This window comes from Jaculus jaculus, chromosome 7 (genome assembly GCF_020740685.1).
Source record: "Jaculus jaculus isolate mJacJac1 chromosome 7, mJacJac1.mat.Y.cur, whole genome shotgun sequence".
Classification (NCBI taxonomy): Eukaryota; Metazoa; Chordata; class Mammalia; order Rodentia; family Dipodidae; genus Jaculus; species Jaculus jaculus.
Genome location: NC_059108.1, coordinates 40886444 through 40910730, shown reverse-complemented (window position 1 = coordinate 40910730; position 24287 = coordinate 40886444). Strand labels below are relative to the sequence as shown.

The 24287-nt window shown below is 43.4% G+C and overlaps 1 protein-coding gene across 1 annotated transcript in view; it reads left to right on the top strand.

Annotated features, from left to right (window-relative positions):
• Crybg1 (crystallin beta-gamma domain containing 1) overlaps window positions 1–24287 on the top strand; it is a 260270-nt gene that overhangs the window by 87909 nt on the left and 148074 nt on the right. The window contains exon 2 of the mRNA XM_045154300.1: window positions 15138–15270. Coding sequence (XP_045010235.1) covers window positions 15138–15270 — 133 coding nt within the window. The remainder of the gene's footprint in view (window positions 1–15137; window positions 15271–24287) is intronic.

Here is a 24287-nt window from a genome sequence, read left to right as displayed (position 1 = left end):
TCCCTCAAATGTGGATCCTAGCTACAGATGATTGGGCTTCTGTGTGAGAAGGAAAATACTTAGTAGCACAGACCAGTAAGTTAAAAAGGAGATATGAAGGGAAGAGAAAGGAAGGGAGGAGGGTACTTAATAGGTTGGTATTGTATATATGTAAGTACAGTGATTGAGATGGGGAGGTAATATGATGGAGAATGGAATTTCACAGGGGAAAGTGCGGAGGGGGGGAGCATATTACCATGGGATATTTTTTATAATCATGGAAAATGTTAATAAAGATTGTGAAAAGATAAAAAATTAAATTAACTTAAATTTTAAAAAAAGAAAAGAAAGGCTTTTCTTGGAACTTAATGAAATACGTTTCTCCCTTCAGTCCCCAAAGATCAGATATTCAGTAGATAGATAGTGAAATTCTTCCAACTTCCCTGCAGTGTGCCCCTTAGAGCTTTCATGAGGCAAGCTTGGCCAAGTATGATGACCAAAGGTGCTCTGGTGAGGGGTAGAGGCAAGTTAATGGGGCAGGAGGGCTCAGGAAGGGCATCTTGGGGCTGCCTCTGGTGTTTTAGGGGTGAGTATTTTAATTAAAAAATACTTTTATTTATTTATTTGACAGAGAAAAAGGTTGAGAGAGAGACACAGAGAGAATGGGCACGCCAGGGCCTCCAGCCACTGCAAACGAACTCCAGATGTGTGCGTCCCCTTGTGCAGCTGGCTAACATGGGTCCTGGGGAATCGAACCTGGCTCCTTTGGCTTTGCAGGCAAACGCTTTAACCACTAAGCAATCCCTCCAGCCCTTAATTTATATTTTTATTAATTAGAAACTTTTTTATATGGACAAATCATGTGTTGGTCCCATTCTTTGCCCCCACCCCTGTCCCACTGAGGACCCCCCTCAGTGTGGGTACTGGTGTTCTCTTTGGAGTTATGGGTTATGAATGCATAGGGGTAATCTTTCTTTTTTTTTTTAAATTTATTTATTTGAGAGCGACAGACACAGAGAGAAAGACAGATAGAGGGAGAGAGAGAATGGGCACGCCAGGGCTTCCAGCCTCTGCAAACGAACTCCAGACGCGTGCGCCCCCTTGTGCATCTGGCTAACGTGGGACCTGGGGAACCGAGCCTCGAACCGGGGTCCATAGGCTTCACAGGCGAGTGCTTAACCGCTAAGCCATCTCTCCAGCCCTAATCTTTCTATACTTTGTCCTATATCTGTATTTTTCTAGGCTTCCTCCTCCTCACCTGCTCCATGCTAGTATAACCCTCAGTAGATTTGTTTCACATTGTAAAAGGTAGCAACTTAAGATACTCTCTCTGCCTTGCATTGTTGGCTCATTGTTTATGAGCTTAGTGAGCTCATAAGTCTTTCTTTGGGGAGCAGATTTAGCATCAAAAGAGAAGGTGTTATTTTCTCTTTGTTGTTATTAGATTATAGGACTCGGAATCGCCCTAAAAGGAAAGTTTCAACAATCAAAGCCCTCTTTTGACAACTGAAAAGTAAACTTGACAACTTGCATGTTATACAGAGAAGCTGGGGGTGGGGGATCTTCAGCTCTTCTGAATGAGAGCATGTTTGATCATGCAGGAAACACAGGAGTTGGAAAACAGGGTCCTTGCCTTTGGCACCGGGTTCATCATCTCCCCTGGCTTTGGGCTGAGTGAGGCTCTGGGGTTGTTTAGTTCTCAGCCTCCCTCTCTTGGCTTTTGCTTAGAATGGGGTCCTCCTTTCCTCTGGGACCCATAATAGTAAAACCAACCCTTGCTGAGCCCAGAGGGTCTGGCTGTATTTCACAGTTGGTTAATCACATAGCATGATCACAAACAGTCTTTTTTTTTTTTTTTTTTAGGTAGGATCTCCTTGTAGCCCAGGCTGACCTGGAATTCACTATGTAGTCTCAAGCTGGCCTTGAATTCACAGTGTTCCTTCTATCTTGGCCTCCAGAATACTGGGATCAAAGGTGTATGCCACCATGCCTGGGCAAAAATTTATATAGTGTTGGTCCTGAGATAGTTTGGTAAGTTTCACAGACTATTTAGCCCCCAAAGGCTAGATTTCACTAAATATATTAAAGGTTCCAATCTTTGGTTGGAGAGAAAATAATCTACATTTTACTGACCTGATAGAGGAGCACCTGTACTTTTCCTCCCACACCATGCACGGAGGGATGCTCTTGACTTTCAGTTACCATTACAATCAGTGTGCCCAGGAAAATGAAGGCCATGGGGAGTCAGGGCTGGCTGTAAGTAAGGTTCCACACCAGAGGAGCTTAATTCTTGTGAGGAATGTATAAACACGTTAAGAATAATGGATGGACAGGTTAGTATTCTTAGTACTTTGGGCATTCTGTTACCCTTTGTTGATACTGGACATAAGGATTCATGGTACAGCATTCTTTGAGAGGGGAGAAAGGGGAGAAGGAGAAAGAGAGAGAATGGGCATGCCAGGGCCTCCTGCTGCTGAAAAGAAACTCCAGATGCCTAGCCACCTCTGCTTTATGTGGTTACTAGGGAATAAACCTGTGCCATCAAGATTTGCAAGCAAGCACCTTTGACCTCTGAGCTATCTTTCCAGCCAGAGTTACTTTTTTCCCCTCCTCTACCTTCTTCTTTCCTTCCTTCCTCCCTCTCTCCCTCCCTCCCTCCCTCCCTCCCTCCCTCCCTCCCTCCCTCCCTCCCTCCCTCTCTCTCTCTCTTTCTTTCTTTCTTTCTTTCTTTCCTGATGCAGGGTCTCACTCTAGCCCAGGCTGTTCTGGAATTCAGTCTGTAGCCCCAGGCTGGCCTCAAACACACTGTGATCCCCTGCCTCTCAAGTTGCTTTTTAAATTTTTTAAACGATTTTTATTTATTTATGTATTTGATGCAGAGAGGGAGAAGAGGGAGAGGGAAAGAGAGAGGGAGAGAGAGGCAGATGGAGAGAATGGGTGTTCCAAGGCTTTCAGCAACTATAATGAACTCCAGATGCATGCCCCACCTTGTGCATCTGGCTTACGTGGGTCCTGGGGAACTGAACCTGTATCCTTTGGCTTTGCAGGCAAGTGCCTTAACTGCTAAGCCATTTCTCTAGCTCACTTAAAAAAATTAAATACTTTTTATTTATTTGCAAGCAGCAGAGAGAATAAGAGACAGAGCATGTGTGTGGGTATGGGCAGGGCAGGGCCTGTTGCCACCACAAACACACTCCAGATGCAGGCACCACCTTGTGCTTCTGCTTTTACATGGATACTGGAATTGGATACAGGGAACAGGGAACTGAACCAAGAAAATGCCTTTAACCACTGAGCCATCTCTGCAGCTGATATAGCATTCTTTAAGGGGATAAGCCTTGGAGGACATTTCGAATTTTTGAAACTTAAGGGACTGAGGAGATGGCTCAGTGGTTAAAGGGGCTTACTTATGAAGTCTTTAGGTCTGGGTTCAATTCACAAGCACCCATGTAAAGCCAGTTACAAAAGTTGCAGCAGCAAGAGAGCCTGACACACACATATGTGCGAAAATAAATAAACTTTAACAAACTTAAATGTGGGCTTGAGAGAGTTAAGCTCTCTTGCTTTTATGAATCCATCTACAGAATGAGATGGATCGGTTGGTAGGTTATCTCTACAGCACCTTCCAGCATTCTTTCCGTATCATTGCATATTTTAGTTTGATACATTTGCCAGCTCAAAGTCACACCTACATGATGCATTGTTAGCTATTGCTGGGGAATGTCAGCTGGCATTCGTAGGCATAATAGTATAGAACGCATGGAGAGGACTGTTAGGGGCCAGTATGAAGCCAAACATTTTATGAGTATTTCCTAGATTCTTATTAGAATCTGTTCATGATCTCAGATGAGGAAAATGAGTCAGAGAAAGTTAAATAAGCCCAGCGTGGTGGCACATACCTTTAGTCCCAGCACTTGGGTGGCTGAGGTAGGAGGATTGCCACGAGGTTGAGGCTAGACTGGGGCTCCAAAGAGAGTTCCAGGTCAGCCTGGACACAGAGAGAACCTACATCCAAAGGGGAAAGAACAAAGCAACAAATAACTAACCAAGATGTATAATAGGGCTAACATGGTAAGCCTCTGACATTTGTTGTTGTATTTCATCATTTGGTCAGTTCAGAAAAATATAAATTTGAAGACAATGTTGTTTTGAATGAAAAGCCTCTTCTGGTTAGGTTCTGCAAGGGAAATGAATTTTCATAAATGTCATTAAGTGTCAGATTTACAAAGTTCTATCAGGTGTAGTCATCAGCTGCTTCTTTGTGAGGGCCATCACAGAAACCTGGCCTCTAGTGCCACACACGTGGGTACTTGGCAGGCTCCATGTTCTGCCAGTCACACAGCTGCTCAAGGACAGTGTCTTTTCAAGTCTGCAGTGAGCAGACTGTGCCAGGTAATCACTAGGGGCCTTTTCAGGTCTGGGATTGTCTGATGGTGTGTGTCCATCACATAACACAGAGTCTAATGTTCATGGATGTCTTGCTCAGGAGATGTTTTTTCTCATCATTTAGCAGTTGAACTAAAGAATGCTAGACGGATTAGTAATGTAATATGTTGGTGAGTTGAGTTTTGTTTTTCTTTTGTGACCCGTAAACTTATGTAGCCTGGTCACCTATACCTTAATTCAAGAATGGCTCTAGTATCTGGTGTTTCAGGCTCTTTCTTTTTCTTTTTCTTTCTTTATTATTTATTTACTTATTTATTAATTTATGTGTGTGAGAGAAAGAGGCAGATAGAAAGAGAATGAGCATGCCAGGGCCTCTAGCCTCTGCAGACGGAACTCCAGACACATAAGCCACCTTGTGCATCTGGCTTTACATGGGTCCTGGGGAATCAAACCTGGGTTGTTAGACTTTGCAGGCAAGCGCCTTAACCACTAAGCCATGTCTCCAGCGTCAAGCTCTTTTTAAAAATTTTTTTTTAAATTTTTTAAATTTTTATTTGCATTTTCCATCATCATATAAAAATCCCATGGTAATTCCCTCCCTTAAAAATATTTTTATTTATTTATTTGAGAGAGAGAAAGAAGCAAAGAGAGGGAGAGACAGAGAGAGAATAGGTGCACCAGGAGCCACTGCAAATGCACTCCAGACACATGTGCTCCCTTGTGCATCTGGTTTATGTGGGTCCTGGGGAATCAAACCTGGGTCTTTTGGCTTTGTAGGCAAGTGCCTTAACCGCTAATCCGTCTCTCTAGGCCCAGCATCAGGCTCTTTTTAGGAAGTAATTCCATGCACATGGAAGTAACTTTCAGCAACTATTTTTTTATTTTAACTTTGTTTGAGGTAGGGTCCTGCGCTAGCCCAGGCTGACCTTGAACTCACTGTGTAGTCCCAAACCGGCCTTCAAATCACAGCATTTTTGCTTCTTGAGTGCTGGGGTTAAAGTCATTTTCAACTTTTATTGACAACTCTAAGGTGCAAAAGAGCACACTAATAATTCCTTCTGTAAACAGCAGATGGCAGTACAGCCTCGGTTTATGCCTGCAGCCAAACCATCCTTTGCCCTTTTGGTTTTGCCTTAATTATTTTACATGTACATTACTTCTGAAACAAGAATTATTTGGTACTGAAACTTTTTAAACTTGTTGTGTATGTTGAGCTACCCACATTTAAATTCTTGAGAAGCAGGCTGGGAGGTGGCTCTGCAATTAAAGGTGCTTGCTAAGCCTGCGGGCCTGGGTTCAGTTCCCTAGCACCCTTTAAAAGCCACATGCACAGTGGCACATGTGTCTGGAGTTTGTTTCCAACAGCAAGAAGCCCTGGAGTAAACAGTCTTTCTCTTTTTCTTCATCTTCACTTTCTCTCAAATAAAGAAAATTTTATTTATTTATTTATTGGCTTTTTGAGGTAGGGTCTCACTCTAGCCCAGGTTGACCCGGAATTCACTGTGAAGTCTCAGGGAGGCCTTGAACTCACAACGATTCTCCTATTTCTGCCTCCTGAGTGCTAGGACTAAAGATATGTGCCACCACACCCAGCAGGAAAATATTTTTAAAGTTATTTTCGTTTATTTTTATTTATTTATTTATTATTTGAGAGTGACAGACAGAGAGAAAGAGGCAGAAGAGAGAGAATGGGCGCGCCAGAGCCTCTAGCCTCTGCGAACCAACTCCAGATGCATGTGCCCTCTTGTGCACCTGGTTTACATGGGTCCTGGGGAATTGAGCCTCGAACCGGGGTCCTTAGGCTTCACAGGCAAGTGCTTATGCATGCACCTCCCTTTTGCATCTGGCTTATGTGGGTCCTGGTGAATTGAGCACAAACCAGGGTCCTTAGGCTTCATAGGCAAGTGCTTAACCACTAAGCTATCTCTCTAGCCCCAAGAAAATATTTTTTAAAAATTCTTGAGAAGCAACTTGATGGGGTAGACCAACAGTAGGAAAACCTGAGGCAGATTTACAGAGAAGCAAAAGATTCAGGACCATTTCCAAGGTCTTCCGAGAAGCCCCAGCATTGTAAATTTTGAAAAAATATGATATTTTGTTTATCTTTCTCTTGAAGAATCTATCACCCCATTTTATATAAACTTCAAGCTTCATGAACCATGGAGTTGTCTGAGAACAGCTATGCATCCTTTTAACGTAAGAAAGGGAATAAAATCGTGTTATTATTAATTTGCTACCAACTTCCGGGGAGAAGGCCAGTCTAGAAGAAGAAGCAGAAAGGATGATTAAAGGAGCTGATGACTGTTCCACCTTTTACATAGGTATATAAATCTGGGTAAATTCAAGTACTTAGTATTGAAACTTGCATTGTAGCAGCATAATTTCTGTACTTTAAAGGGGAAGTAGAAAAGAGAATTAGCAAATTAATAAATATACTCAGCTGAGACTCCCTGCAATATGGCAGTTTTTAGGATTCAGTCTTATTAACTTAAAACGTTTTTGACCAGTAATAACTATTTTCAAAGGAAGCGACTTGCATTTACTAATACAGATCTTTTTTTGTTTTGGTTTGGTTTTTGTTTTTGAGGTAGGTTCTCACTGTAGCCCAGGCTGACCTGGAATTCATTATGTCATCTCAGGGTGGCTTCGAACTCACAGTCCTCCTATCTTGGCCTCCCTAGTGCTGAGATTAAAGGCATGCACCACCATGCCCGGCTCAAATACAGAATTTATTTTACTTGCATTGTTGTGGGTAACATGGTGTGTTTGTGTGTGTATGTGGTGTATGCGCATGTATATGCCCATGTAGCACCTCAAGCACTTGCCTGTGGTGGGATGTGTTCCCCTGTGGTAGCCTGCTACAGAGTTGGGTGTCCCGCTCCATCCCTCCTCTGTCTGTTCTTATTTGAGCTGAAGTTTCTTAGTGATCCTGGCGCTCTGACAATTCTCAGATCTCTGCTCCCTTATTGGACTAGGATTACAGTGTGTGTGACCATGCCCTGCTATTTATATAGGTCCTGGAGATCAAACTGGAGTGGTCTCTTGGGCCTCCTCAGACCCTCATGAAATGCTCTTAACCCCTAACTCTAATTTTTTTTGTTGCTGTTATTATTTGAGGTAGGATCTCACTCTAGCCCAGGCTGACCTGGAATTCACTAGGTAGTCTCGAGGGTCGCCTTGAACTCACAGCACTCCTTCTACATTAGCCTCCCTAGTGCTGGGATTAAAGGTGTGTGCCACCAGACCCAGGAATCTTGAACTTGTTAACTGGCAACCATATTGATCCTTTTTTATGGTCTCTATAGTCTACTTTCCAAGACTAAAAATTACCACTTTGAAAATAAAGAAAAACATAGCCAACTTTACAATTGGATTTTCATGTAGCAAACGTTTATTAAGGTTGGCTTTCAGGCTAGGGAGATTTGGCAGTGTCTCGGTTAGAGTGTTGCAGCCCCTATGTCTGACCAACGTTAGTGTCCTTGAGGCTGGGGAGCGAGTCTCCTCTTTGTGTGCTCTTGTAGTTACCTTTGTACTGCTGGCACAAACCACCTGTCCAAAAGCAGCTCATGGGAGGAAAGGATTTATTTTGGTTTACAGTCTTGAGGGGAAGCTTCACCATGTTTGGGGAAAGCATGGCATGAGCAGAGGCTGGATGTCACCTCTGCCACAGCAGGTGGAAAACAGCAGCAGGAGAGTGAGTTCACTAACACTGGCAAGCCAGGGGTTAGTAAGCCTCAGGGTCCAGTCCCAGCAACACACCTCTAGCAAAACTCCACCTCCCACATTGCCACCATCTGGGGAGCAAGCATTCACAACACATGCGTTTATGAGGGACATCTAATTCAAACCACCACATGTACTTTAATTTCTTTTTTCTTTAACATTTTTTTTCTTTTTCTTCTTAAATTTTATTTATTTGCAAGCAAAGAAAGAGAGAGGGACAGAGAAGAGAGAGACAGACAGAGAGAAAACGGGTATGACAGGGCTCTACCACTGCAAATGAACTCCAGACGAATGTGCCCCTTGTGCATCTGGCTTACATGGGTCTTGGGGAATTGAACTTAGGTCCTTTGGCTTGCAAATGCCTTAACTGCTTAGCCATCTCTCCAGCCCTGTACCTTAATTTCTGACATGGTTGGCTGTCTTAAAACGTTGGGGCTGAGGAGATGGCTTAGCAATTATAGGCACTTGCTTGGTAAAGCCTGATGACCCAGGTTCGATTCCCTTGTAGCCACATAAAGCCAGATGCACCAAGTAGAACATGTGTCCAGAGTTTGTTTATAGCAGCAACATGTCCTTATGTTCCCATACTGTCTGTCTGTTGGTCTCTCTCTCTCTCTTAAATAAATCTCTCTTTCTTGCTCTCTTTTTTTTTTGAGGCTAGGTCTCACTACAGCCCAGGTCGACTTAGAACTCACTCTGTAACTCTAGGCTGGCTTCAAACTCATGGCGATCTTCCTACCTCAGCCTTCCTAGTGGTGGGATTAAAGCATAGGTCCCCATGCCCAGCGAAATATACCTTTTCAAGTTATGAAATTGACTTAGGATCTACAGAGCCTTTGCCCCATTCTTGCTATATAATAGCAAGGGTTGTATTTCAGGAGACATTCCTGTTTAATAAGTTTGCTGTGGTTAGGAGTTCTGTGGCTGTCATGCCGGAGAAGAAGTAGAAAGTGCTCTTGGGAATGGCAGGGGCATCTGGGTCAGGTGAGAAGCTGTCCTGCAGCTCAGCTCTCCTTGTGATGCCCACACATATCATGTGGCCTTGCCTCACCTCCAAGCCTGGGAGAAAGCTCTAGGCCAGTGGCTTATGTGGACAGGTGCACAGTTGCACTGCACAGGTCTGTCTCAATGAAAGGGAAGGAAGTCACCCACACCCCAGCCTCTGCCTCCCTCCAAGGCAGGTCAAAAGTTACTGGGTACACTACAAACAGGTTTCCCACTTCAGAGTCAAGGTGACGTGAGGACATGTCCAGGAACTGCAATTGTGCTCTCCTCTGGCCATTGCTAGGAAAGCTGCCCGCGGGGCCATATGTGTCCTCGTGACTGGGAGTATGAGAGATTTCCAAAAACATAAAATTAACCCTGTGATCTATACTAAGCCTTGCTAGTTGGCCTCACAAGTCAGGAAAACAAGGAGGTGTCCTGGATCCATCGTGTTGAGTCGCAAATCATACAGATTTCTTTTCTGATATGTCAAATCCAGTCATAAACCTATGTTGACTCTACCTCTATGAACGGGTAGTGAGTGTGAGAGCACACTTCAAGGGAAAGCTGGGAGGTAACCTGGGCCCATCTCTCCTTCCTTGCTTATACCTAAGTGTTCTTACGCATTGAGCCATCTCCCCAGCCCCTAAAGCACTCTTCATGTTGGGGATAGAGTTTCTCTAGATAGCCCAAGCTGTCCTTGAACTCATGATCTTCCTTGAAGTACTCATTCAGAGGGTAGAAATGTATTGTTATAAGTTCTTACACATAAAATGTCTCATGAAGAAAATTTGTGCAGAATGAAATTATGTTCCAGCTAGAGAGATTTAATTGTCTTTCTTCAGTCTCATTATGTAACCTAGGCTGGCCTTTGAACTCAGTCTTTCTCTGCCTCCACCTTGTGATCGTTAAGAGTACAGGGATGTGCCACCATGCCTGGCCTGAGAGTCCTTATAAGTTCAGTTCCTGGAATGAATATGTATATGTGGAATGAATGATTTTTTTATTCTATGTCAATATTGCTTTTACAACACAAAATTGGGAGGAAGACAAAAATATTGCTTCTCATATACCATTTCTTTTAAAAATGTTTTCTTGGCCGGGCATGGTGGCTCATACCTTCAATCCCAGCACTTGGGAGGCAGAGCTAGGAGGATCGCCATGAATTCAAGGCCACCCTGAGACTACAGTGTAGAGTGAAACCATACCTCGAAAAAAAAAAAATTATTGATTTGCAGATGGGGGCAAGGGTGAGGGAGGACAGGGGGTGCCAGGGCCTCCTGCTCTACAAACAAACTCTAGATGCATCCACCACCTTATGCATCTAGCTCACCATAGGTGCTGGGGGATCAACCCCAGGCCATCAGGCTTTGCAAGCAAGCACCTTTAACTGCTGAGCCATGTCTCTAGCCCTACACCATCACTTTTTATGTAATACAAAGAATTTTTTCTTTTTTGAGGTAGGCCTCATATAGCTCCTAGGTTGCCCTTAAACTTGCCTTGTAGCTAAGTATGACCTTGAATTTCTGGTCTTTCTGCTTTCATACCCAGTTTATGCAGCACTGGGGATTGAACCCAGAACTTTGTGAATGCTAGGCAAACATTCTACCAACTGAGCCACATCCCCAGTACACAAGATTAATGTGGGGTTTTCTTTGCCTTTTTTTTTTTTTTTGTAGTTCTTCTGGTTTTACCTTTGCTCTCTTGTGTTAACTAGTATTTGAGTATTGTTTGTTTTTTCCCAGCTCCTTATATGTGTGCTTTTCTTTTTCTTCAGCATGGAGGATTCTTTCAAGTATTTTCTGTAGAGCTGGTTTTGTCTTCAAATACTCCTTTAGCTTGCTTTTGTCTTAGGATGTCCTTATTTCTCCGTCTATTTGAATGGATAGCTTTGCAGGATAAAGTAACCTTGGTTGACAGTTGTTATCTTTCAGGATTTGGAATACAACACTCCATGCCCTTCTGGCTTTTAAAGATTGTGTTCAGTAATCTGCTGTAATCCTGATGGGCTTGCCTATGTAGGTATCTTGATTTTTCTCTCTAACTGCTTTCAATATTTTTTCTTTGGTTTGTGTGTTTGGTAGTTTGATTATAATATGGCGAGGAGAGGTTCTTTCCAGGTTTTGTCTGGCTGGTGTTGTAAAGGCTTCCTGTATCTGCATTGGCACCTCTTTTCCAATTTGGGGGAAGTTTTTTTCTATGATTTTGTTGAAGACGCCTACTATGCCTTTGGAGTGAGATTCTTCTCCTTCTACTATGCCCTGAATTCTTATGTTTGATCTTTTCATAGTGTCCCAAATATCTTGAAATTCCCACTCATACTTTTCTATTAGTTTGTCTTTCTCTTTGTTGGACTGTATTAGATCTGCCACCTGGTCTTCTAGCTTAGATATTCTGTTCTCTCCTTCATCCATTCTACTGGTGAGATTTTCTACAGAGTTTTTTAATTTCATTAACTGTGTTCTTCATTGCTAGTAATTCTAGTTTTTCTTTTTTTTAAATTTTTTGGTTCACTTTTATTTATTTATTTGAGTGTGACAGAGAGAGACAAAGAGACACAGGGAGAGAGAGAGAGAGAGAGAGAGAGAGAGAGAGAGAGAGAGAGAGAGAGAATGGGCGCGCCAGGGCTTCCAGTCACTGCAAACGAACTCCAGACGCATGCACCCCCTTGTGCATCTGGCTAACATGGGTCCTGGGGAATCAAGCCTCGAACCAGGGTCCTTAGGCTTCATAGGTAAGTGCTTAACCGCTAAGCCATCTCTCCACCCCATAGTTTTTCTTTATTATTTCTATTTCCTAATTTATGTCTAGTATTGACCTCTTTATTTCATTAAATTGGTGTCCTGTGTTTTCTTTGATTCCTTCGATTTACTTTTTCATTCCTTTGATTTCTTCTTTGGCTTCTTTGAACATATTTATAATATTTATAATAATTTATATATATATATATTTATAATAATTTATAATTTGAAATCTTTCTCAGGCATTTCCTCTAACTCGTTCTCACTGGAGGTCATTTCTGATGCATTAATGCTTTTTGGTAGATTTATATTGTCTTGATTTTTGGTGTTTCTTGTGTTATAATGTATATATTTTTGCATCCTGGATTTTTAATGATTGGATTTTCTAGTTCGCTGGGTATTATTAGATGTATCAGACAATCTGATGTTATATAACTTCAGGGTAGGAATTTAAGGCATTAGGTGTGGCTCTCAAGACTCTCAGAGTATCTACAAAAGTGACCCTAGGTGTTGGGTTTGCCTGCTATGAGAGTATTCAAGTAGTCTGAGTGGAACCAAATACAGATAGTTTCTAAAATTTAACTAAACAATGTACACTTTCAATGAAAAACAGCACAAGGTATTTATGCAAGAGTAGGTATTATGACAACCAGATCCTCTGTCTGTCCCTTAGGCTGTGTGGTTCTTCACCCACTCCCTTACTCCTGACAACAAGGAGGTTAAGATTTCTGGTCTATTGAGGTTTCCAAGTCAGCTTGTGACCAGGTGAGACCCTTCCCTAATGTATAAAAGAAGAGGAAACAAAGCTACTACAAATCAAGAAGCAACAAATAACAAGCCCAAAATACAGCTTATTTAAGAATGGCAAATCTGACCATCTATCAGATTTAACATATAATTTATCCTGATATGGAATATGCAATTAGCACTTCTGGTTCAGGCCTATATACCAGGTTTATTAGGCGGGTACTGACCTGGTGTGATCCCAGTTACCTTTTGGGATGATTTGGTCTCAGTTATGCTGCTCCTGCTTGAGTCCCGCTGTCAGTTCAAGTTGGTGTGTCCGGGTCTCTGGACCGCTGCTCTGTTCGCTGGATCTGGGCACTGGCAGTGGGGGAGGGGAGGCTGCTGATGCTGCTCTAGTTCTCTTGCTGGTCCATGTGATCCTCTACCTTGTGATCTGCTCCTCCGTTGCTCACTGCTGTTCTCCCTTCACATTTCTTGAGTTTGCGGAGAGCTCCAGTGTGAGTGGAAAATCCCCTCACCTGTCTTTTCCTGTGGCTGGCTTGTGCGCCACCGCTGTGGTCCCGCAGGAGCCGCTTCTACCAGCCTGTGTGGGCTCTGGCTGCTCTGGATCTCTCCTACTTCTCTGCTACGTTTCAATTTCCTATACTTAGTAAAAGTGTGTGTTTTGCTGGGTTTTTTTTTGGGGGGGGGGCTTTTTCCACCCTAGGCTGCTTTGGCATGGTACCTATGCCACCTTCTTAACCGGAAGTCAAGATTAATGTTTTTTAAAGGAAGAATGTAGGGTCAGGCATGGTCATACATGCCTTTAATCCCAGCATTCTGGAGGCAGAGGTAGGAGGATCACTGTGAGTTCGAGGCCAGCCTGGGTCTACAGAGTGAGTTCCTGGTCAACCTGGGCTAGAGTGAGAACCTACCTCAAAAAAGCAAAACCAAGCCGGGCGTGGTGGCGCACACCTTTAATCCCAGCACTCGGGAGGCAGAGGTAGGAGGATCGCTGAGAGTTCGAGGCCACCCTGAGACTACATAGTGAATTCCAGGTCAGCCTGAGCCAGAGTGAGACCCTACCTCGAAAAAAAAAAAAAAAAAAAAGCAAAACCAAAAATAATAAATAAATAAAAGAAGAATGTACAGGGTAGAGTTTTCTAGTGCACACCCACCCAGAGCTGAGCATGGTGGTGCATGCTTGTAATCCCAGCACTTGGCAGTGAAGACAATGGGATCAAAAATTCAAGGTCATCCTGTACTACAAAGCAAGTCAGGCCAGCCTAAACTATATGAGGCTCTGTCACAAATAAATAAGAAAGCATTATGGCTATTCGTAGTTCCTTTATTGATATTACCATATTGAGTTATATCTTTGTACAATCTAAAACTTTCTTGTGGGGCTGGAGAGATGGCTTAGTGGTTAAAGCATTTGCCTATGAAGCTGAAGGACTTCGATTCAATTCTCTACCACCTATGTAAGCCAGATGTACAAAGTGACACATGCATCTGGAGTTCGTTTGCAGTGACTAGAGGCCCTGGTGCACCTATTCATTCTCTCTCTCTCTCTCTCCCTGCTCCCTCTTTCTCTGTGAAATAAATAAATAAATAAAATACTTTTTAAAAATTGGGAGGAAGACAAATATTGCTTCACATATATATTATGTATATGTGTGTGTGTCATTGTGATCATATATGCGGGAGAGATGTGCATATGCCTGAGTTCATTACTGGAGAAGGGAATGCGACATGAGGATGAGACCAGCCATGATTGACTGCCAGGCTGAATGAAGCGTCTGGGGTATAGGGAGCATGGGCAGCTCAGTACAGTCAGTGTTATAAGCAGAGAAGTGTGTGTAGGGAGAGGAGAGGATGATTGGGGAATTGGATGAAGGGAATAGTTTAGAGCATTCTTCATGCCTTCATTCCTGTTCATTCCTTTTAAGTATGATAGATTTCATAACCCTGGGAACAGTTCCTGGCATAGCCCAGACCCATCCCTTCTCTGAAGTTCAGTTCTCACTCTAGTTCCAGTGTTCATTAAACTAAACAGTTCTGTCATTTCTCTTTGGAAGGGGTTGTTTGTTTGTGATAGGGCCACACCCTGCACCCCAAGCTGCCTTACAACTCCCTGTGCAGTCCAGGCTAGCCTCAAACTCAGGCCAGTTCTTCTGCCTCAGCCTCCCCAGTGCTGGAATTACAGGCCACTATGCTTGACTATTTTTGTGGCTTTTTTTTTTTTTTTAAGAGCAATGACAATAAAACAACCAAGAAACTGCAGAATGAAATGGTACTGACTGCTGTCTTGCGGTAATCATCTGTCCATCTGGTTGTTATCGGTGTATCTCGCTGTATCTCTGATTTGTTTTTGCATGGAGTTTAAAAGAATTCAGTTAGCCACATGGTAAAGACATCAATTATTTATTTATATGTGTATTATGCCAGTACCAAAATGATCTGTGTTGTGTAGGCTTAGAGAAAGAATTTACAATTCATTATTTTGGTTGGAAATATATATAAATAATATGCCTCTGGGTTTCTTGCGTTTGAGATGTTCTTGATAGCTGTGCGCATGACTGTTTCCACTCTTTCTAGTGCTCTGGACGTGCCGGATGGAAGCCACCAGGAGTCGCAGGAACTCCCAGTGCACTGCGGGGAGCCGCAGTATTGTCACACCCCTGGTGAGGTGCCCGGTCCTTCACCAGCCGAGTCAGGCATGTTTAAAAAGGTAATGCTTTATTTCTTACATTTCCTTCTCAGAAGTAAACACTTTTAAGGAATTCAGCAGGGCATGGTGGCGCACACCTTTAATCCCAGCACTTGGGAGGCAGAGGTAGGAGGATCACTGTGAGTTCCAGGCCACCCTGAGACTACATAGTAAATTCCAGGCCAGCCTGGACCAGAGTGAGACCCTACCTCGAAAAAACAAAAAAAACCAAACAACAAAAATGAGTTAAAACATGTAAGATAGCCCCTGTCTGACTGTAAAACATACTTAAAAGGAACGTTATATATATATATATATATATATATAAATTTATTTATTTATTTATTTTCACCAGCTGTGGTTGTGCCTCACCTTTAATCCCCGCACTCAGGAGGCAGAGGTAGGAGGATTACTGTGAGTTTGAGGCCAGCCTGAGACTACATTTTGAATTCTAAGTCAGCCTGAGCTAGAGCAAGACCCTCCCTTGAAAAAAAAAATACATATATATATGGTATAATATATTCTTATATGTGATTCCTCTTATTGTGAGTGCTTTTTGCTTACCTTTGTTCGTTTCTTTTTTTTTTTAATATTTTTTGTTCATTATTTATTTATTTATTTGAGAGCGACAGACAGAGAGAGAAAGACAGATAGAGGGAGAGAGAGAGAATGGGCGCACCAGAGCTTCCAGCCTCTGCAAACGAACTCCAGACGCGTGCGCCCCCTTGTGCATCTGGCTAACGTGGGACCTGGGGAACCGAGCCTCGAACCGGGGTCCTTAGGCTTCACAGGCAAGCACTTAACCGCTGAGCCATCTCTCCAGCCCACCTTTGTTCGTTTCTTGAGGCATGTAAAGTTAAGGTGACATCAATATTTTAAATAAATGGTTCTTGGCCACTAAAGCATTTGTAATTTTTCCTATGATAGGGATTTATTACTTTACCAGTGGTTGCTTCTTAATATCTAGGTGTTTACCCTGAGAGTTCTGATTTTATTACATTGCCTTAAAACAAAAGGGTTGTCCCCAAGGCGAGGGACACAGAAGTGCACTTTTGTTCACTGCACTTGCTCTTGCATGAAAGGCATTATTCACCTATCTACCTATCTGCAGCATAAGAAGATGGAATGATATCCTCAGTCTTGATGACAGCGTGGCTGGCCCTTGCAGGCTGTATAACACATTTTTTCTTATAGCTTATCAGATCATTGAGAATTAGTACAGAAGGATACTTTATGATGAAAGAAATCCCCACAAAGTGGAAAAAAAAATTGCACTGTACATGGTGGCCACACCTTTAATCCCAGCACTTGGGAGGCAGAGGATCACTGTGAGTTTGAGGCCAGCCTCGGACTACAGAGTGAAACCCTACCTCAAAAAAAAAATTGCTTTAGTAATGCTGACCATTACAAGGCAGGGTGGTACGTGCCTTGGGCTACATAATACTAAGACTCTTGTTTTTTTTTTTTTTTTGCATGTGTGTGTTGTGTGTACATGTGTGTGCAGAGGTGCACCCATGTGTGTGCAGAGAAGAGCCTTGGGCATCCTTCTTTTGTTGCTCTTCTGTGTACTTCCTTGGCATGGGGTCTCTCTCTCAACCCAGAGCTGTGAGCCCAACAAGTTTCTAATCCCTGCAAATTTCCTGTCCCCATGAACTGTCCATGCCCAGCTTTTCACATGGGCCCTAGGAAGTCAAACGTGGCAGCCTCCAGCCTCAAAGGCCGTCATGCTTAAGGGGAAGCTCTCTACCACTGAGCCACCCAACCCCAGACTATCTTAAAAAACAAAAAACAGTGTAAGATGAAGAGTTCTGGATGTTGTTTGCATAGTAATAAGATTATTCTTGAGAGTATCTAATAATTAAAAATGGTGAAGATAGTAAATTTTATGTTATGTGGGTTTTTTCCAGTATTTTATTTTTACTTATTTATTTATTTGACAGAGAAAGAAGGGAAAGAGAGAGAGAGAGAGAGAATGAATGGGTGCGCCAGAGCCTCCAGCCACTGCAAACGAACTCCAGATGTGTATGTCCCCTTGTGCATCTGGCTAAAATGGGTCCTGCGGAATCAAATCTGGCTTTGCAGGCAAACGCCTTAACCATTAAGCCACCCCTCCAGCCCAATGTGGTTTTTATTATAACTGAAAATAAGAATTAGGCTTGGAGTATAGCTCATTGGTAGGGTACATAATTAGGATACTTAATTATAAATTGATTTCTCATTTTGTTCTTCTTTGTTTATAAGAAATTAGTAAAGAAGGATACTTTATGATGAAAGAAATCCCCACAAAATGAAAAAAAAAAAATTGCACTGTGCATGGTGGCACATCTCTGGGCTGGGAGATGCCTCACAATTAAAGCACTTGCTTGTAAAGCTTGGTAGCCGCAGGTCCTAGTCACTGAGCAGGGCCTCCGAGGCTAAGCCCAGGTCCTGCACATCATGGAGGGAGCGCTCAGAGGCTCAACCCCAGAGATCACAGAAGAAATAAGGTGGCCAGTCGCTACAGATGGAAAAGACAGATTGAGGCTTGGAGCCAGGCGAACTGGGATCCCGGAGGAGGAAGAAGGCAGGGCATGTAGAAGTTTGGGAACTCTGGAAAGGGAACAGGCAGAGTGGTTCAGGCATACCGTTCTCTGGTTCTCTGGAGGGGGGCCAGTGAGGTACCGCCTCTGTCCTGTCCTGTTTCGTGCCTTTCCCTCAGGGATGGTCATGACACTAGCAGTAGGAAGAACTGGCTTAAGGCCCACTTCTGGATTAGCCTGTTTCCTTGCTCACTCCCTCTCTCCCCTTCTCACCTTGTCCTCCAGCATCCCTCCCTCTTTCTCACTCTGGTCCTGACTCTCTTAATCTTTCTCGCTGTCCTATTTATCATCCTGGGGCTGGACAGAGAAGGAGAGGTGCAATCTCCTGTATTGTCACCACTGGTGTGTGTGGTTTTTTAATGTTTTAAAATTTATTTGAGCCAGCTGTGGTAGTGCACGCCTTTAATCCCAGCACTTGGGAGGCAGAGATAGGAGGATCGCCATGAGTTTGAGGCCACCCTGAGGCTACAGATTGAATTCCAGGTCAGCCTGAGGTAGAGTGAGACCCTACCTCGGAAAACCAAGAAGAAAGACTGGAGAGCAAGAAGGAGAGAGAGGGGGTAGGGAGAGAGAGAGAGAGAATGGCTATCCCAGGGCCTTCTGACACTGCAAACTGAACTCCAGAAACATACGCCACTTGTGCATCTGGCATTACATGTGTACTGGGGAATCGAACACGGGCCATTAAGCTTTGTATCTCTGAGCCATATCCAGCCCCACCACTGATGTGTTTTTAACTTCATGTTCCTTAAGATCATGGCTGACTGGGCCAAGCAGACCCATAATTCGTGTGCCAGCCACCCACCCCCTGCCATCATTCAGTATGACTAGCAAGCAAGAGTTCGCTCGGCTTAACTCCTGTGTTATTCAGAGCTGGGATGTCACTAAGTAGTAGAGAATTGCCTCGCATGTGAAACCCTGGGATCAACCCCTAGCACTATAAAAATAAATCAGTAAATGGATGGATGAGTAAGTAAATAAATGAAGAAAAGGCAAAGTCTGCATGGGGCACTTACAATGAGTACGAGGCGCTCAGGCCTCTTTAGTACCCTTCAAATCACCCTTGTCTCCAGTGACCCGGTTCTGTCCTGTGCACTGAAGTAAACCAGGGCTAGGAAGGCCTCTCCTCCCGGGCAAAGGCAGAAGTTCTTCTAAGATCCTTAAGTTGATTCAGTGCTCAAAGTTAAACATTTATTCAAATAACTGTTCAAACATATTTGTGTTAAAACCAAATAATATGGATTTCCCCAAACAACTAGAATTTAGCCACAGATAGATGACACTGTATTTATTTACTTGTTGCTAATTTTGCAATGCTGGGAACATCCCTTAAAGCTGACAATACTATATTGATACCCATTAAAATAAGTACATATTCACTATACCTGCTTGTGTTTGTGGAAATACAGATTTATGATTACAAATATCGCTTCTCAAATGCATATAGACAACTAGTGGGGAAAAGGTGCAGGTTCAGATGAGAATGTTGGGAGTATTTAAATCTTGAGTGGGAAAAGTTACAAGGGATTACTTATTTATTTATTTATTTTGATTTTTCGAGGTAGGGTCTCACTCTAGCCCAGGCTGACCTGAAATTCACTATGGAATCTCAGGGTGGCCTTGAACTCATGATGATCCCTCTACCTCTGCCTCCCAAGTGCTGGGATTAAAGGCGTGCACCACCATTCCTGGCTTTGCATATTTATTTATAAGTAAGTTTCTTAAACTACTGAGTCATCTCCACAGTCCCTTGTCTATTTATTTATTTACACAAAAACAATGTTTCCACTGGCACGTGGTACACACCTTTAATTCCAGCACTCAGAAGGCAGAGGTAGAAGAATCACTGTGAGTTCAAGGCCAGCCTGGGTTAGTGTGTGACCCTACCTCAAAAAAAATCAAAAACAGGATTAAGGAGATTGCTTCGTGGTTAAGGAGCTTGCCTGTAAAGCATAAGCACCTAGGTTCAGTTCCCCAGTACCCATGTAAGCCAGATGCACAAGGTGGCCTATGTATTTGGAGTTCATTTGTGGTGGCTGGAGGCTCTGACATACTCATTCTCTATCTGCTTCTTTCTCTCTCTCTTTCAGATAACTAAATAAAACAATAGAAAACAATTTTTCCGTTAAATGGTGGTTGCCTTAACAATTTAGTATGTTTTAGAGTCCAGCCGTGTTCATTTAAAGTCTTGAGGGACTGGGATGTAGCTCAGCTGGCAGAGTGCTTGCCAGGCATGCACAGAGCCCTAGGTTTGATTCTCAGCACTGCATAAAACTGGGCGTGGAGGCGCACACCTTTAATTCCAGCACTCGGTCAGCAGAGGTAGGAGGATTGCCGTGAGTTCGAGGCCACCCTGAGACTACATAGTGAATCCAGGCCTGGGCTAGAGTGAGACCCTACCGCAGAAAAATTAAACAAACAAACAAACAAAACAGAGAAAAGAAATCTAAGCATGGTGTCAAATATCTGTAACGCTAGTATTTAGGATGTGGTGGCTGTATAGACTGGAGGAAAATGAACAGACAAGGAGATACAATCTTTCTATGGTATAAGTTTTCATTTTTTTAGTTATATGAAAGCATTGCTTATTCAAAAATATTTTGGAGCCGGGTGTGGTGGCGCACGCCTTTAATCCCAGCCCTCGGGAGGCAGAGGTAGAAGGATCGCTGTGAGTTCGAGGCCACCCTGAGACTCCATAGTGAATTTCAGGTCAGCCTGAGCCAGAGTGAGACCCTACCTCGAAAAACCAAAAAAAAAAAAAAAAAAAAAAAAAAATATTTTGGGGATGGAGAGATTGCTCAGTGGTTAAAGGTGCTTGCTTGCAAAGCCTCATAACCCAGATTCAGTTCCCCAGTACCCACATAAAGCCAAATGCACAAAGTGGTACATGTGTCTGGAGTTCGTTTGCTATGGCAGAATACCTTGGCACACCCATATTCATATTTTGTCTGTCTGTCTTTCCCTCTCTTTCAATAAATAAATTTTTAAAATATTTTGAAGATGGAGAAATGAGTTAAGCTTTATTGTGATTAAAGTCAAATTAAGGGGCTGGGACATGACTCGATAGTTAAAGGCACATGCTTGTAATACCTCTGGCCTGAGTTCAGTTCTCCAGCATCCACATAAAGCGGGGTGAGCATTCACTTGAAGTAAGCAAGAGACCTTGGCACCCATACACACACACACACACTCAAATGAAAAGGATTTTTTTTTTTTTTTTTTTTGTTTTTTGAGGTAGGGTCTCACTCTAGCCCAGGCTGACCTGGAATTCACTATGGAGTCTCAAGGTGGCCTCGAACTCACGGCAATCCTCCTACCTCTGCCTCCCGAGTGAGAAAGGAATTTTTTTTAAGTTAAATTGAAATGGCTCCCTCAGGGCTGCATGCTGAGTTCTGTGATTCCCTGGTGTGCTGTGAACGGTAACAGTCCTGACTGCCTTGATGGGGAGGGCAACTGTTTCTCCCAAGTCTCCCTTACAGGCCAGTGGACTCCATTGCCCCTGCACACATTCTTCCCATGCCTGAAGGGTCCCGACTTCTGTGTTCTTGTGGACGTCTTCATGTCCTTTAAGTTCCTATTCAGACAGCTCTTTCTTTGTAATCACTGTCTGAGAAGAATTGTTCATTTTCCCTTTGCTGCCAGTTACCTTACGTGCACCTTGAACTCAGCCCCTCATTGACTGACGGACAGTTACTAGGATTAGGAGGCCCTATGGGCCATATTGCATTTGTCTGACTGGAACATTCTTTATCAATCTTGAGTGAATGGAATGTAGGTATTCACAGTAGAAAGCAATGCTATCACAATGGGTGCCATTTCAGCTCCCAAGTGAATTTTATTTTTGTATGGGCTTTTAAGGGCAGAGCAGAAACTCTCCAAATACTTGCATATATAAGTAAGCCTTATGCGGGTGCCAAAAAGAGAGTGGCACTCTGTAGACCTTGGCCCCACCCTTATCCCCAGCTCTCCTGCAGTATGGAGTGGCCAAGATCCAGTTGAAACAGAGCCCCATGTTACCGCGAGAGCTGTTCCTTCCTGCAGCTGCCTGACACCAGCCATGGCCTTTCCTTGCACAGGACGTGCGAGTTGGGTGTTCTTTGTGCTGGAGGACATTTCTTTGGGAAACCCAAGGATGGTTGGCATCCAAGCAGTGGTATGTGGTGGTATATCAGTTCTTTTTCTTATAAAGCTAAATATCTGATCTGGTAAGAAAAGAAAAAAAAGATGGATACCATATGTATAGGCAGATTTGCAAAAGCTCAGCTTTTCTGTTTGGGATCTTTCCCACTTGAAGGGACCTGAGTCACCAGGATGTAACCGGAAAGCTCTGTGAGGATCTGTTTTCGTTTCTTCCCGAGTGCATGTTATTTCTTCCTTGGAGGTAGCCATTGTGGGTACTGTTTATTTACACATGTATGAATAAACATGTAAGTGCATATCAGCCAGTCCATTTCCTGTAGTGTCCCAAGCTAGAAGGCTTTCTCTGTGGTAGGGTGTGCTTGTTTTAAGAGCATGGTAATAATATTTATTATTTTCTTCTAAACATTGTATTTTCTTGTTATAAAAAAAAAGTCCGACAATCCTGAGACAGATAGAATAAAGACTCAAAGCTCTCTTTACCTTGAGAGGAAACTGATCTGTTTCTGTGTCCTTTGTCACTTACTTCTAGTGCATTTATATGCTCAGTTGGTCCAAATGTGGGTTGCTTTTTATTTTTTCAAGATATGGTCTCACGCTAGCCCAGGCTGACCTCAAACTCACAGTGATCCGTCTACCTCTGCCTCCTGAGTACTGGGATTAAAGGAGTGCTACCATACCCTGTCCAATTGAGTATTTAAAAAAAAAAAGAATTTATCCATGACAGTGAAAGAGATTCCATCTCAAAAAATAAAGTGGTGGGCTGGAGAGATGGCTTAGCGGTTGAACGCTTGCCTGTGAAGCCTAAGGACCCCGGTTCGAGGCTTGGTTCCCCAGGTCCCATGTTAGCCAGATGCACAAGGGGGCACACGCGTCTGGAGTTCGTTTGCAGAGGCTGGAAGCCCTGGCGCGCCCATTCTCTCTCTCTCCCTCTATCTGTCCTTCTCTCTGTGTCTGTCACTCTCAAATAAATAAATAAATAATTAAAAAAAATAAAGTGGTGATGCACGCCTTTAATCCCAGCACTCGGGAGACAGAGGTAGGAGGATCGCCATGAGTTTGAGGCCACCCTAATACTCCATAATTAATTCCAGGTTAGCCTGGGCCAGAGTGAAACCTTACCTTGGAAAACAAGAAAATAAAAAAATAAATCAATTAATTAAACAAAATAAGATGAGCCAGACATCATGGCGCACGCCTTTAATCCCAGCCCTTGGGAGGCAGTAGCAGGAGGATCGCTGTGAGTTCAAGGCCGCCCCAAGAGTACGAAGTGAACACTAGACTAGCCTGAGCTAGAGCGAGGCCCTACCTTGAAAAACCAATCAGTAAATAGATAAAATGGAAGAGTAAAAGGACACCCAATACCTTTCCTTTGTGCATCTATACACATGTACGCACACATACATACACACACACACAGATTTACCAATTTATGCTCCCAATACTGAATGTATGTTCCTGTTTAAACCACCTTATGAATGTTCTGTGTAATCAGTCTTTGTAATCCTGCCAGTCTATTGCTATCATATTATTTAAGTTTGCAGTTCTTCAATTAAGAATGAAATTGAGGGCTGGAGAGATGGCTTAGCGGTTAAGCGCTTGCCTGTGAAGCCTAAGGACCCCGGTTCGAGGCTCGGTTCCCCAGGTCCCACGTTAGCCAGATGACAAGGGGCGCACACGTCTGGAGTTCGTTTGCAGAGGCTGGAAGCCCTGGCGCGCCCATTCTCTCTCTCTCCCTCTATCTGTTATTCTCTCTGTGTTTGTCGCTCTCAAATAAAGAAAGAAAGAAAGAATGAAATTGAGGGCTGGAGAGATGGCTTAACGGTTAAGCGCTTGCCTGTGAAGCCTAAGGACCCCGGTTCGAGGCTCGGTTCCCCAGGACCCATGTTAGCCAGATGCACAAGGGGGAGCACACATCTGGAGTTCGTTTGCAGTGGCTGGAAACCTTGGCGCGCCCGTTCTCAATCTCTCTCTCTCTCTGTCTGTCTCTTTCTCTCTCTCTGTCACTCTCAAATAAATAAATAAAAAATGAACAAAAAAAATTAAAAAAAAGAATGAAATTGAGGAGTTGTGAAGGTTGCTAAATGGTAAGAACTCATGCCCTACAACCTGAAGACCTGAATTCAGCTCCCCTGGCATGTTCTAGGCAGACCGATGGCCCATTTGTAATCTCAGTGCTCAGGAGACAGAGATCTAGAATTCCTGGACAAGCTGGCTAGCTAGACTAGCCAGATCCATGTGCTCTGGGTTCAAGTGATAGGTCCTGCCTTGTAAATAAAGTGGAGAGCAATCAAGGAAGATACCCAATGTCAACCTCTAACC